The sequence below is a fragment of the Zonotrichia albicollis genome, chromosome 1 (genome assembly GCF_047830755.1).
Source record: "Zonotrichia albicollis isolate bZonAlb1 chromosome 1, bZonAlb1.hap1, whole genome shotgun sequence".
NCBI lineage: Eukaryota > Metazoa > Chordata > Aves > Passeriformes > Passerellidae > Zonotrichia > Zonotrichia albicollis.
Genome location: NC_133819.1, coordinates 44,369,915 through 44,385,613, shown reverse-complemented (window position 1 = coordinate 44,385,613; position 15,699 = coordinate 44,369,915). Strand labels below are relative to the sequence as shown.

The window sequence follows — 15,699 nt, the reverse complement described above, 5'->3', positions numbered from 1 at the left end:
GATTTTTTTCACTTATTTATCTCATTTCAACTGAAGAAAATCAGTGCTGGAATAAAGCTTTTTAGAGTTACTACAGATAAAAAAGAAGTGCTGCCCTCTACTGTTCTTTTTAAACAAAAAAGTAAGTGACCTGGTTTATTCACCTTCCTCGTTGAATATAAAAATTTGCACAGGAAACAGGAGGGATCAGGATTACAGAGGGGACAGGTGGATGAAATGTGACAGCTCCGTTCTGAAACACTTAACACATTTTGGGTCTGTTTTTTTCAGAGCAGGACACCTGCAGAGAATTGTGCAAACACAGAGCTTGAGTTGAGGCTTAGATTAACATTTTATGCAATGGCATGTATCAACCAGAGCGGGCAAAACAGATTCTGGAAAGCCACCAATAAATAACAGATACATGCTCCAAAAGGCCATGAACTCCCTCCCTTTGGCAAAGGTCCAACTAGAGCTGCATTCTCTCATTTGCCCTTGCATCTTCTTTCAGAGACTGTTAGAACTGCACAGCCCTTTCTCTAAACTCCCTTCATGTCGACAGCAATTCCTGTAATAAAAATAGGAAATGTTTTCTCATGTGATGTGGACCTACAACTTTCCTTCTTATTTCACTGGGACTGTTGCACGGGGACTGAAGAGAGAGGACCTGGCTCATTGATGCTGCTCGGTGTGATTGAGTTACACCCTCTCATCCTCCTCAGACCAAACTCTACCATGGAACACAAGTGAGCAGCTCTTCCAGCAGCCTGCAAGGCTTGTGCTCACATAGCGGGTATCTGAGCTCAGCCTTTAGGCTTTCACCTAGAGCACTGAAATTGTTCTGCTTACATAATTTCTCCTGACTTCAACAAGCATATCTCAGCATCTTGAGCAACTTGCCAGTCTTCAGATTCATCGAAAGTTGAAGAAGTGCTGTTTCTAGAACAAGGAAAAGAAGGAAAACCATGATTCTCTGAGTAGTATGTAATCAAATACAATCTGCATGCTGATGCCTTCCCAAAATAGAAAGGTTTTGATAGTCCTGATACCAAATTCTAGGATTCTTAGTTGGCCCATTCCAGTGACAAAACTGGGCAAAACCGCAGCCCCCTTCTGCTCATCACTGCACAAACATAAAACTTTTCATCGGTGTTTCATGCGCTAAGAGGAATATATATATACATATACATATATATATATATATATATATATATCCAGAAAATCTTTTCTGCAATCATAACATAAATTTCTTATTGAGATAATGACAGGTTTTGAAGATTCTCTGGCAGGTTGAGGGGCAGACACAAGCAAAACAGTCTGCACTTGTTCCTCAAACAAAGCTTGCAAAAGGATAAGTCTCCCTAGATTTAATCTGGGAGGTGTTTTACAGACACCACCATATTATCCAGTTCCTTATTCTGACAATGTACACAAAACATATTCTATTGCTGTAGAATTGCTACCATGTGTCTTCTTTTCCTACAAAACATACTGCATGATTCAAACACAAATACACCAAAGATACTTTACAAGATAACAAAGCAGGATGTTTCCTCCACACCATGATGGGTCCGAGTGAGCAGTGAAGCAGAGGGAAGAACCTTCTATCCACTCCTTACCTCAGAAAAGGTGTATGCTCGGGACTAGCACTGGACTAGCCCCAGGTATGAATTACAGGGCTGGACACAGAGAGAAGGATGAGTCTGAGAGTCAGGAAACAAACACTGACAGTTTCCAAGTAAGTTAGAGCTTCTCTGACTCATTCTTGTTTTGTTTCTCTGCATTCCAACAGTTTGAGAAAATTAAGCTCTTGTTCCCAGAAAAATTTCCAAGGATTCTTATTTATAGGGAACCAGATGGTTGGTTCCTTCCAAATCCAGGGGAATCTAATAAAATGTTAATACCATATGTGCTTCTGAACCATCAAGTGCAGTAACGCCCCTAGAGAGCGTAACTGCCATACTTGCTGTTGACCAATTCTCAAAACTAATGCACAGTTTAGCATTTTCTTTTAAATACAGCGGGATATTGCTCTACAAGCAGCATTGCTGAGAAGAGCATGAGAAAATATCTCCTTCAGGTGGTCATGAGCAGCATCTGAATATACTGTGTCAACAACATGCAATCACATACCATTTTAGTGCAGTGACATTATGGTTTGGAATCAGGACAAATTCACTGTTATGACTGCAAATTAAACTGCACCCACTGTCTACACATTTCCTGAACCGTTATCTTGATATTCCTGTTCTTTTATTTTTGCAGTCTCTTGAATAACTCTTGACTTCTTCAGTCACACCACTACTGTTAATACCCTGAAGTGACAGCTGGGATGTGCATGGGAGACTTAAAGCTGTAATTAAGTGCCAAAACCTGAGCTGTACCCAGACACAAGGAATGTAGGCGTGAAGTACTTACTAGGTGTTGGACCATAAAGGTTAGTACAAAATCTGTGCAAATACTTACTGATACAAATAACTTCTTGTTAACTATCTTTATACAACCAGACAAGAAAACTGATTCTGAAAAAACCCTCAAACCAACAAACTAGAAAACTGAACTATAGCTTGTAAACCTACACATACATTTTGCTTGCACAGTGGGAAGAGCAACCAGCTTCATGCTGTGATCCATGTAAGTCTCCCATCCCACCAGTTAGCTACACAGCTTTTATTTCACAGCCTTGAATTTATGCAGAGGGAGAGAACTACACAAATACAGTCAACTACACAATTCAGAAGTGTCAAACTCTATGATTTACAACACAATGCCATTAGAGCTCTTGATTTAGTCAATTAATTTCATCTTTTATTTGGAAACCTAAAATGTAAATTAAATCACAGGACCAATATATGTTCATGTTCTTCTCTAATACATGATTTTCCTTATTCCTGCTGCAAACCAGTACATGGTTAGGTGGTTACATGGCCACCTTGCCACTTGGCTCTACCAACCCAATACATTCACCACACATCTAAGGCTAAGGGGGTGCTAAGTCTCCTGATTTGTGTATTAAACCAAAGTGCTATAATCACAAAGAAAATCCTCCTTCTTTTTATGACATCTCACTGAGTCTAACAGTCTAAACTAAGGTCTGGTAGGCTATAATATAAAAACAGTATCATGATTCAACTGGAGCATTTTTCCCCTGACAAGAGAATTTATTGTTGCATGACCCATTCATCTTTTGTGTTAGCACTAAGGATGTTCCTACAGTTTGCCAGGTCCCCAGATTATGAATATGCAGCCTCTGGTGTATCTATTTAAACAGTCTGTATTCTTTCACTTCTTCTTTTTAAAAGTAAAATGAAGTGGGACTAAAAGCAGAAAGAAGTGAAACAAGGAGAAGACACTACAGCAAGAAGAGAACAGCTCTGATTCAGCAAAGCCTCTAGACACAGATTGTTGGAAGCTGGTAGAGCATTTTGAAGAATTATTGCTTCATGCTGGTCTTGTTCTTATGCAATTCCTCAGGCACCTGCTCTTGGTCACTGTCCCTAAGCCTTGTCCACTGTGCCTGTTCTTATACATGGATAACATTTCTTACAAATTATACTAAAAATACTGTGGCCAACATCATAAATGGCTTGGGGAGTTAAAAGTTAGAAGCCACTTTTAGAATTAAAACTTGAAAAAAGATGGTTCAAATCTAGACTCAGCAATTTTCTGTTTTCACAAACACCTGAGCTCTGACAGCAGTAGCTACATGTCAGAGGTGTTGGCTTCATGTGGCTGAGCAGTGAAATCCCAGAAGCCATCTGCCTGTCAGCAGTGCAGTGATTTCTGGAGAGAACTTCTGTCATCCAGGGGAGAGTCTTACCGAATTGTGTGAAAGGCAGAAACCTGAAACGGAGACTGGAGGCTGTACAGAGCCCCTAACAGCTGCTTAGCCCAGCAAACACATCTGAAAATGCAAAGAAACAATCAAAGGCATTATGCTGAAGTGCACCAATGATTCCCTGGGCCTGCTGTTATCTAGCAGGTCAAACCCACCCCAGGCACTCTAACTTAATTATTAGCCTTCCTCTCCAACCCAACAGAGAGCAGTAAAAATAGAAAGACGACAGCAAGGGATCAGAAGAAAGGATACCACAGAGAGCCCTTGACATGGGCAAGAAAAGAGGAATGATTTGGGATGGAGCAAGGGGGATGCAGAGCTCACTGAGTTTTTAACAGGGTGCAAGACAGTGTCTTTCATGAAGGTGTATGGGTGGGAAAAGGATGGAAGTGTTAAGGGCAAACCCTGGCACATGTTGAGATGGGAAAGCATCACACAGACAATTGTAAAACTACACAGAAAAAGATGGATGGACATGAAGATCCATCACTGTCTGCAATGGGTGAGATGCTTAGTGCTATAAATGAAATCCCAGCTATTTCTCAAAAAAGTATCTATGACTTAGCTATGCCACATTCTGTATGAAACAAAGAAAAACAACCAACAAACAATACAAAAGGACTCCCCAGCCTTAAAACTGGACACACTCTATCTTCAAGACAAGAAACTATACAGAGAAAGCAAGCTAGGGAAACAATCATGAGAAAACAATCTTTCTGTGCTCTGAGTGACAACACACAAAATATTTTTTATTTCTTAATTGGTTTTGTTTTGTTTTGTTTTGCTTTTTATTGTGATAGGGAAGATGTTTGGCAAAGGCCATGAGATGAAGATAGCTTTCAAACACTGCATTTGCAAAATGTTCAGAACAAGCAATTAGGGATTACCAGGGTGCTTTCAAGTCCCCTTCCCAGCAGGAGGCAGCAAACAGATGTCTGGAAATCAACACCAAAAATACTGACAAGCTGCTGCCGGTATAGCACAAATACTGCAGCCTGTAGATCACCAAGGCTACAGCTACCTCTGTGGGTAACACTAGTTAAGATATCTTTGAAGTTTCTTTTCACACAGTTCTTTAGAGGCTGTTAAGGGAAACTGAGGCAGAATTATAGGAGAGATAAAGCAAAAGCAGTTTCTGGCCTGAGTTTACACCAGTATCCACCAGGAGCCCCATGTCCTTTCAGCAGAGCTCCTGCCCAACCCTCCCTGTCCAGCCTGTAGCTCCACAGAGGCTGCTCCAGCCCAGAGCCTGCAGGTTCCCTGCAGCCAGGGTGGTTTCTGCACCCAAGGTCCTTCACAGCTCTACAATCAAATGTTCTTCAGACTGACCCATCCAGGAGTAACAGCTACTCTCTCAGCCCACGCCCTATAGGGGATAAATTCATACAACCCAGATGTTATTACACAGTTTAGCCACTGCTGTGTCATCCTCATACCTTATTCTGCATCTCAAAATGACTGATAAAACAGGTGGTTATCACAACATATTGCTCCCCTGTTTGACAGGAACAGCTTGTGAATATTTAGCACCTTGCTCCCAGTTTGTTTCTTAGAGGCAGAGAAATTTCTATCAGATGCAATGAAGCACAAGGGAGAACTCAGTTTTTAAAAAGCATTACACAGCCTTACATTTCTTGTGTCAGTAGTGTTCTTTCAATAAATGATGCTGCAGAAGTAAGACAAATTTGGTGCTGTTTTTCTTTAAATGCATTTGCAGGTACCAAACTTAAGCAGCCAGAGATACAAGCTCACTGCTCTACAAATCAGAGTCCCAGAAGCACTCCAGCTATGGTAGCACAGGCTGCTGCAAAGATCTGCCTGCATGGGCTTGTTTCTCTTAATAGAGCTTCCCTCTCTTGCAGAACCAAGGGACACTCAAACTGCTGTACTTTAGAACTCACTGGGTGAGACCTTTCAGGCAATCTTGAATCAGAGGTGAGTTCTGCTAATCTTATGCTGAGTAATATCTTGTAGTAGGATTAATCTCACAGAAACATGGTTTTTGTAGCTCAAAAGAGAGGGCATTTAGCTTTTGGGCTAAATCTTTAAAAAGCCAATAAACCTATCTTACAAAACACTTAATTTACCAGGTAAACAGCTTGCAAAGATCAGTAGTCTTAGGGCTGTTACTTTTGAGCGCTGGCAACAGCCCTGACTGCAGTTAAATTGAGTTAAGGAGAGGCTTAAGGGGTTAAGCCTCTCCCTGGAGAGCTGACAGTGCAAAACCCCATCAACCCTTGAGAGGGAGTGTGATGGAAGGGGCTGACAGAGGATTGGTCACCCCTTCCTCTGAGAGTAATACAAATGTAGTGCATTAACAAAAATCCTCCATGTTTCAGTAAGTCACTTGAAATGGAGAAAGGAAGAAATGCTGCCATGTGATGTGACTGATGTGTGAAGAACAAGATGAGGCTTAACTGAAACACAGGTTCTGAAGTACTCGTTGAGACTCAAACCCTGCCTTTTGGGAGAGGTCCAACCCAAGCCAAACAACTCTGATGCTCAGAGTCTGCAACCTGAGCCTAAATGGTAAATTTAGCAAAACAAATTTTATTTCTCTCATGGGTTTCCCCAGAAACCTCAATCCAAGCACTAAATCATGGATGTATTAGAAAGCTTAATCCTTGTACTGTTTTCAGAAGTCTCTTTGTAATTGTCCTTTGCGTATGCTTTTGAATCCCCATCAGTATAAATCTGGTAACAGATGATACGTTCAAATCCACCAGCTGTTGTGCTTGGGTCTTGACTGTCAGGACAATCCTCTTCAGCAAATAAATAGATTTGCTTTTGTCTGTCATGGATGCTTTACTACAACTCTTATCTGTTAGCACTTAGGATTTTGTCTGTCTCCTGGATGCATTAGGATTTAATTATTTACTGAGTAAAAAAATCCCAATATATCTCCTTCCAGGCTGCCTTCAAAAAGAAGGCAACATGGCAACTACAGATACTGCTGACTTTTATTATAACTTCTCCATCACTGACCCCTATAAAAACAGAAATGAGAATTTTCATATTAGTAAGAGTCTTCCTGCCAAATATGTATTTTGTTGTTTTCATCCTTGGCCTACCAGGAAATGCACCGGTCTTTGTCATACTAAGTTTCTACATGAAACTGAAGACACTGACAGAAACTGACAGTACTTTTGCTGAACCTGGCTATAGCTGACTGCATTTTGCTTTGGATGCAGCCACTCTGGGCATACTGTGCTGCTCAAGAGTGAATTTCAGGCACTGTGGCATGCCATGGGGCTTGTATACACTTCAATGTTAACTCTAATGTCTATCACCTTTGACCAGCTTATTGCTGTTACTTTTGCCACCAAAGCACATGTGTCAAACCAAACAAATGATATGGGGCAAATTAATCTCTGTCTTGATCTCACAAGCATTTGCTGCACCACACTTTGTTTTTTGGGAAGTGTTAATTTTGATAAGGCAATATGTCAGGAAGAATACCCAAACTGTCACACAGAACTGGTTCTTGAAGTGATCCAAGTGACTCTTGCTTATTTTATTCCCATGCTAGCCATGATCATCTGCTACTCACTAATTATTAAAACCTTACTGTGTGCTAGAAGTCTTCAAAAGAACAAATGTAAAAAAAATATTTTCTGTACTTGTCCTCTTTATTTTTACCCAGATACCCTATACTTTTTTCAGATTGATAAAAATCACAGACCGCAGCTTTAAATTGAACAGCAGCTTTGAATATGCAATTACCATAACAAAAGCTCTTGCTTATTTTTATGCCTGTCTTAACCCTCTATTTCTTCAAGGGAATGAAAATCAGGAAGTACTAACACAAAGTTATTAAAAAATCAAGATGTGCCACATGGAAAGTTACAGCTCAACAGCGGCAAACCACCGAAGAGGAAGATTCAAAATCTTTTACTGCTTCATTTAGTGCAGATGCCACAAACATGTACCCACTATAAAACTGCCTAGAAAATCTGGCAACTCTTTTTCAGCTTCTTTTATTCTGTTTGCTTTGTTTGCAAATACTGATGTAGGGAGTCTGAGTGAAAGAGGAAATACCATTAGTAAAAACACTGTGATCAGCTTAGAACCAACCTATTTTCATCATGATACTTCATTGCTTCCTGCTTTTTTAGTACAAGCTGGTAACTGAGTTAACAGTGCAGAAGATCTTCAAAAAGTATAAAAACCAATGAGATAAAATTCCACTTTTCATAAAGGTAATTTAAATTTCCTGACTCCCAAACCTCTGGCCTGCTGGTTTTCTATGAATGGTGTTTATTTTATTGAAAGCTTTTATGAGTTGTTTCAAATATATTACATATTTTATGTAATATCTTCAGCCCATTCATTTAATGAGAATTCCTGAATTTTAAAAATATATGTTTCAATCTTCATGCTGGGTTTCATGTGTGGTTGGGTTTTTTTTGGATGTTTTGAGGTTTTTTTTCCATCTAGGACAAGGTCTGTACACAAAATCCTTTAACATTCATCTAAAATTTCTGTAATAAAGCAACATTTTCATCTGCCTTTCACCTACTATCAGGTTCACAGTCTGAATGTCCCATACACATCTTTGTATCTTATATCTGATAACAGAGCTCACGTTGCCAGATTACCAGGGCCCTTGTAAACAGCAGGAATATCATCACACACACATGGGCTCCAACACTGAGCAGTGTTTCTGTAGATGCAAACTCTCACACTCTGATTCCCCACACATTCTTTGCATCATGACATCTTTCCAGTCTGTTTTTCCTGGCACCTTAGTTCCCTTGTCATGAACCTCATGAACCTGCAGATTTCTTGGTTGTTTTCCAACCTTGTTCCACCAGTTCTCCCTTTCCACCTCTGGTATTTTCACTTCCAAGTTGGAGGGAAAAAGATGTGCAGGGGGAAGAAAAGTGTGCAAAAGCTCTTGCACAAAGTAATAGAGTAGGTGTGGAGACTGGAACAGGGAAAAGAAAGAAGGGATGTTGCAGAGGAGCAAAGGGAGGACTTTATACAGCTGTGGGCTGCTTGCAATTAAGACAGGGTTGGGTCTGGCCCAAAGGGTCAAAGTCCTCCTTTGAAATACCAATTTTAACTGCTTCAAACCATTCTTGCAAAAACCACACTGCCTGGATGTTCCTTTACTCCCCATTAATACCCAGGCCTTCCTATCAGAGCATTGCAGCTCAGAGGTACCTGACCCTTTTTGGCAGCAATGTGCCCATCTCACCCCTTTTCCCTTTAGGAAACAGCTCCTTAGGCAATCCTTTCCTTACTACACAATCTCTTGTTTCTCCCACAGTGAAATATCCTTAAAAACAAAGCTATGAAGCAATGTGGTGTGACTGCATGTGTAAAGGTGCCATCTCAGCACACAGCTGCAATGCAGGCTTTGCCAGCATAGGGTGGCAAGAGGTGCTGCTGTCCCCTCTCCCTCCTGGCTGGTTCTGCGTGGGGCAGGGCACTCTTCAGAGCACATTCACTTCCCCCTTTCGGCCACACCGCACCCTGCCCGGCCACGTGAGCTGAAATTAGGCCAGCCAAGAGTGTTATGAGTCATCAAGAAAAAAACAATCCAAACCAAAGCAACCACTGTGCACACAGGCTGATATGTTCTTTCTACCACTACCAAGGTGTGAATAAACTCTTTGTTCCTGTACCAGGCTAGTGGCAACTTTGGGGTTTTTTTCAGTCTTCTACTGTCTGTGATCTTGATTTTGCTGCTGCAACATTTACTACATGCATGTTATGCCTACAAAACATAAAAATGGAAACGCAGTGCACTGGTTTATCCTGGGGCCCTTTGTTTTAGAACACAATTTGCATATGTGAATGCTTTAGAAATAAGACTTCAAAAACACAACACTTCAAAAGAAAACCCATGAGCCTTGAAGTAGCAGGATGTATCACAATGGTACAATTAATCTCAGCTCCTCACATTCAAGATTTTGATCAGGTTGGTCCATACAAATAATAAACCTGAAAGGCTGAAGTAACTGCTGCTTAATCCTAACCTTTAGGAAATAGCTACTTCAAGGTCAGTCAGAGTTATGTTGGTATAGTCATCTCTCTTATTCTGCCACACACCTCTGCAGCTGATGACTAAGGTGAGTTTTAATTGATTCTCAACTGACCTATACCAATAAAGGCACACTGTCAAGATTTGCTGTTATGAAATAATTTTGTTGTAATTGTGTCATGTCACTTCAAGGAAAGAACAACAGTGGCAGGGCTAAGACACCAAGTGAAAAATAGAGTAAATGTACAGTAGGCACCAAAAGGGAGACAAACAGGAACAGGAATGTCCTTTAAGATAATTCACTGCTTTGCGGACCAGCTTGCATTTTCAGTCCAGCAAGGACTCACACCTAGTATTCTAGGTATGGTCAGTGTGAGAATCTCTGCTGTCAGCCAGAGAGAGATCCTAAGAAACTTTGTCAACAGAGCATGTCAATTGCAGATCTTCTACTTGGACAGAAAGCCTCCCTTCTCTTCCCTCTCCTGGCTGCTCATCTCCTTCATTTTTAAAGCTCCACCAACTGGTTCAAATCTCTGGCAAAACCAAAATAGCTTGGATTATTTTCAGCAGATCTCAATAAAGAAGTTTAGCCTGAAAACTGACTTATTTGTATGCCTTCCTCAGACCTGCATCTAGCAACAACAATCTTGGATCCTTTGTGTGTTCCCCAGACACTATATCTAAGCAAATTCTACTCCAAATATTCAATTTAATGCAAAGAGAACATTATTGGAATGCCAGTGGAGACTATGTGAAGTTTCCACCTAGAAATCAGGTCACATTTAGCTGGATTCTTTAGAAAGAGAAAAAAATAAAGATGATAAGTCTACATGAAGTTCAAGGTGGTCAGCCCAGTACAGCCAACAATTCTGCAGCAATCAAACCAGTAGCTCAGAAAGTCACTAAACTGCAGGCCCTTGAACTGTGGGAGAAAACACAGTGGAAAATTTTCAGTGCATATCTCAAGGGCTGCTGTCAAAGACAGGACAGAGGGTCAGCAGACAATACAGTGGCTCTGGCACATTTACTCACAAACAACCCAAGTATCTCATGCTGCACTTCCTGCTCCTTCCTGTGCTAAGTGATACTCAAGCTCTGGGTACACCTGTACTCCTTACCACAGAAACAAGTGAGAAGACCTGTGTGCTGTCACAGTCAGCACTGTGCCCTGCTGTTTTTCTTTAACATGCACCACCAGCACCACACCATCATCTGACTCATGTATCAGTTTCTAGATCTCTCCCATAACACAAACCCACAATCAACAAGTCATCTGCAATGCAAGAAGGCCATTCTCCTCTCCACTGCTCAGCCTAGTGAGCCTGAGCCTTCCAAACATTACAGGTGTCATGGGAAAGGGCAGATGTCATTTGTGTTCTCTGCAAAGAATGCCTCAGGTTCAAAGTACAGCCACAGCAGGACTCACCGACCTGCTCATGAAACTGCTAACAAAAAGCAACAGAGGATAAAGCACTATTTCCTGGCTCTCCTGCTTATAATCTGACAACAAGGGAAGCTGGACAACCTCTAAAAGTTTACACAGTGCAAGTAAGTTGTTCCATGGGTGCTCTTCAAGAATAGTAGCCTCTTGTTAGTGACAATCCTTCCTTCCTGCCTGAATACTTTGTCAGACAGGATGAATTCAGACCAATCTCAAATTAAAACAAATGGCGACCCGCACTTATTTCTCTTTTCCTGGTTGTTTTTTCCAGAGCCAACTCACCTGTAACATACCTCCTGCAGATAGCATGAATTAAAAGAAGCAGTACACTTCACTTTTTTCTTCACAAAACAAACAAAAATTCCCCACCAAAAGCTGTCCTTTTGCAAAACACTAAATTCACAAGAGCACTGTGAAGCTCAGTTAATTCCAGCACATGATAAGCAGGAATACACTGTCAGTGTTAACTGTCTACAAAGTAGGAAGAACACATTTAAAGTAGTTACCAAGAAACAAATATGTAGAATTTTGAAAAGTCTTTTTACCAAATAAACAAGTCTGAACTGTTTGTCTTCAACCCAAACTGCAAGTCATTGTGGTTTATACCGGAAATGTGTCTGATGGGTGTAAAAGAGTCTAGGTCTGCTTTCTCAGCAGCAGACTATTTACTCTGTGACTATTTTCACTTCAGCATTTATATTTATCCTGTCTATTTTTCTGCTTAGAAGCAAAGCAAGTACACAATTTAGGTGAAATTTCTCTTTTTGTTTTTTTTCTTCTCAAAAGACAATATATTTTAAAGAACAGAATTTTTGTAAAACATTTGAAAATATCTGAACCATAGTAAAACAATATTTTGCCTAAACTGTACAAATTAGACATAATAAATAAATAAATAAATATACAAATAATAAATAAATAAATAAAGATACAAATTAAACTATAATACTACATTGTCATTTGCAAACCAAGTATTTGGACATTCAGATGGCCTTAAATCCTTTTCATTGGTATTTAGGTTGAATTATATATTAAAAAATTACTGAAATCTGCACTCACTCCCATTTTCTTCAAAAAGAAAAGAACAAACTTGTGCCAGATGTAGCTACACAACTGTTCTTTTCTGTAAGCTGTCAACTCTAAGGTAGTAAGGAAGTCTACAGACACAGAGAGCCTGAGTGCAGACTCTAATGGTGACAGCTGGCCTGATGACAGCACAGAGCTGGGACTACTCCCCTGTGTTGTGGTGAAGCAGGTGGAGAGAGAGCATGGAGTGGTTTAGATTTACTAGATTGAATGCTGGCTGTGCAAATAGACCAAAATGATCTTGTGTTGCTCTACTGAACACATGGCTTGGGAGCAGAGATCTTCACTTTACACTAAGTGGGTTGACTACTCTCACTGAATGGGTGAAAAAGAAGAACATTCTAAACAAATCCCAAAGAGTCCCCTCTTTGAGAAGCAGTGTTTACTCACAAATCTGTCACACTTTGATCCAGAGAGTCTCTTTCTATCTGACTTTCATTGTGGAGAGAGTCTGATTCCTGTACTTGGCACAGCTCCTCATCAGTGATTATATCAAAAGCTGCATCATCTGGTGGTTTAGAGGCTTCACTTGCAACTGTGCCGAAAAAAACATGAGAAGAAACATGAACACTCTTAGCTGGTTGTCTGGAAAACAAACGAGCAAAACCCTTAAGGGGCAAGCCTGGGCCATTCCTCTTCATTTACAGAAGCATTAGATAACTATTAGAATTAATGGAAAATCTTGGTCTGACTGACACTCATTTCATACATTAATGTTTCTCTCAATATCAATTAAATTCAAAGACAGGGTCAGTCCCACCCTGAAAACTCTCCATGACCTCCTGCAGGTCATTGGAGCAGGAGGTGACCATGTGGTTTCCTGTAGACTGTCAAAGAACAGCACTTATTTCTCCACAGCATGCAAACAATAAACTAACCAAAAGCTCTCTCAGATGGTGACACAGGCGATTCCAATGAAGCTGGTGATCCTTCCTGGTTGGCACTGGATCCAGAGTCATCTGTACTGTCCACAATGACTCTAGGCTTATTAAAGCAAGCTCTGCAGCAACGCTCCTTTTTTCCACCAAGCTTTGTTACCATGTAGTTGTTGCAGCAGTAGTAGCAGAAAATGCGGCCACACATTCTAGAAATTATTCAAAACCAGGTGTTAGAAAAATACCACACACAGCCAGAACATATCTCCATGACAGAGGTTGGGGCTCTCTCATAATGGTCTTTTCTGCAAAAGCATGAAAGCTACACCCATTGGCAGAACTCATAACAGACCACACTCCTTCCTGAAGTGAAGCAAGTCTTCTTGACAAGCACAGGATAGAAATTCACATTCACACTTTGCTACCTTAATAAACAGGTAAAACAGAAAAAACTAAAAATACAAAAAATAAATATAAAAATATAAAACAATCAAATGTTCAGAAATATACAATGCAAACAAATTATATTTATATTAAGTATGTAAGAAGAAAATTAACTTAATACTACACAGGTCAAATCTCACAGACAGGTAGAACAAAACTTGATTTGATTATAAGGACTTTAAAAACTCATCTGTATGTCTCCACTTCATAATGACCCTCTTCCCTTCAGAAAGGAAAAAAATCCAGTATTGGACACATATGTATACATTCATTCCTCCTGCCCTCTCCAGTTTGAAGTCTCGCAGTATTAAACTTGTCAACTACTTTTTAATGTTGAGATTTTTACGAATTAAAGCACCCAACAGGGATGACTGCTACTCAGGAAATTTTAATGGTTTTGTTTTTCTTAATCATTTAAATCATTACTGGGTGAAGACACAAGCAGCTTTCAGAGACCTTTGCAGAAATGAGTAATTTGGAAGCTGTTACTCAAAATTACTTCACCATTCACTAATTCCTATGGAATGTTGTTTACATTCACGTGAAATGGAAACAGTTCTAGTGCTTCCTTCTTTCCTTACATGACAAATCAGGTCATGAGGCTAAGGAACAGTAAAGACCCAAACCAAACATATCACCAGGACCCTGAAATGTATCCATTTAAATACTTTTTAATAAATCTACATTGGATAACTAACACTAACTGTAGGGGAAATAATTTAATATCCACTTATTAAAAAAAAAAAATAAATATTACAATAGTGGATTAGCTCTGAACAAACCTAATGTAAGTAAACAAATTTGTAATTGTACAGCATGTTGAAACATGCTCTGGAATACTTCCATCACAGTAGCAAAGCCATCCTAGTGAATATTGTGTAGAGAAGAACAGAGCAGGGCACAGTCCTTCAAAGAAACACACTATACAGGGTTTGATTATCTTTGTTTCCAGAAATGAGAAACAAACAGACTCCCCAAGTCAGACCTGCATCCAGATCTTTGTCTTAATACATGTCAAGGGATTTTTCCAATAATGTCTTATCCCCTCACAAACACATGTGTTCTTTCAGCCTCTACAATGTCATATATCAACAATTTTGATCACTGAACTGTGAACATCAAGAAATATTTCCTCCACACAGACAACCATACTGAGTTTTACTTTGGAACAGCACAACACAGTTCAATAACTGACCTGCAGTGGTGTCGGCGCACCATCCACGAGAACTCTCTCTGGCAGTCCAGACAGTGATTGACTTCTGTGTCCCCCTGCCACCTCTGCTCTGCACTAAGCTTCTGCTGGAACTCCAGAGCATCAGACTTTTGCCACAAAGCATCCTTATCTCTGCAGTGACACAGTTAAAAGAAAGAAAAACACATAGAAGTTGTCACAGGGTTGGTTTATTGCTAACCAACCTCAACTGGAATGCTGGTGAAAGCTTCACAGTAAAAATTCCTTTGCTCCTAAAATTCTGAGAAGCTTTCAGACATAAAGATAGATCAAAAAACCTACTGAAGCTTCTGCAAAGATAGGAAGAAGAGCACTTTCCATGCAGAGAACTACATATTATTTCAAAACAGATAGGAAATTAAGGAGATATTACTGAGTGTTACATTTTTTGACTATATAATGGAAATGCAAAATTTCAACTGCTAATGATTTTGGCCTTCACTTGTATCTTCAATTTGGGAATATAAGCCTGGATGACCTAAGCAGAATCCCTGAACATCCTAAGCAAGGATTTTCATTTCTGCTTGCTGTTCATTTTGATGCCAACCTGATAAGCTCTATCAAACGTTCTTCAAGGAACTGCTTTGTTCTTGTCAGGTCATCCAGCTCAGCAAATAACTTCTGGTCACTACTATCTTTATCTGCTGCCACCTTGCTGAGCTTCTCAGTGTAATCCAGGATCTTCTCTTTTGCTTCATCAGCTTCTTTTTGGATCCTGATCAAATACAAAGGCAATTATTAATCATTTTTAGCTCATGTAAATTCAAGTCTTCCCTGTGGAAGGAAGGGCTCTTCCACCCTGATAAACTGGTAGTT

General features: G+C 40.0%; 1 protein-coding gene across 7 annotated transcripts in view; it reads right to left on the bottom strand.

Annotated features, from left to right (window-relative positions):
• The window catches only part of FYCO1 (FYVE and coiled-coil domain autophagy adaptor 1), a 45,558-nt gene that overhangs the window by 6,056 nt on the left and 23,803 nt on the right, over positions 1-15,699 (bottom strand). For 5 of the 7 annotated variants that reach the window (XM_014274244.3, XM_074539836.1, XM_014274248.3 and 2 more), the window contains exons 11-16: positions 15,431-15,598; positions 14,848-14,997; positions 13,212-13,417; positions 12,724-12,868; positions 3,800-3,883; positions 829-918 (exon numbers count right to left, since the gene is read on the bottom strand). In XM_014274244.3, the coding sequence (XP_014129719.2) occupies positions 829-918; positions 3,800-3,883; positions 12,724-12,868; positions 13,212-13,417; positions 14,848-14,997; positions 15,431-15,598 (843 nt within the window). The remainder of the gene's footprint in view (positions 1-828; positions 919-3,799; positions 3,884-12,723; positions 12,869-13,211; positions 13,418-14,847; positions 14,998-15,430; positions 15,599-15,699) is intronic. The other 2 variants (XM_074539872.1, XM_074539883.1) reach the window with 1 other exon arrangement.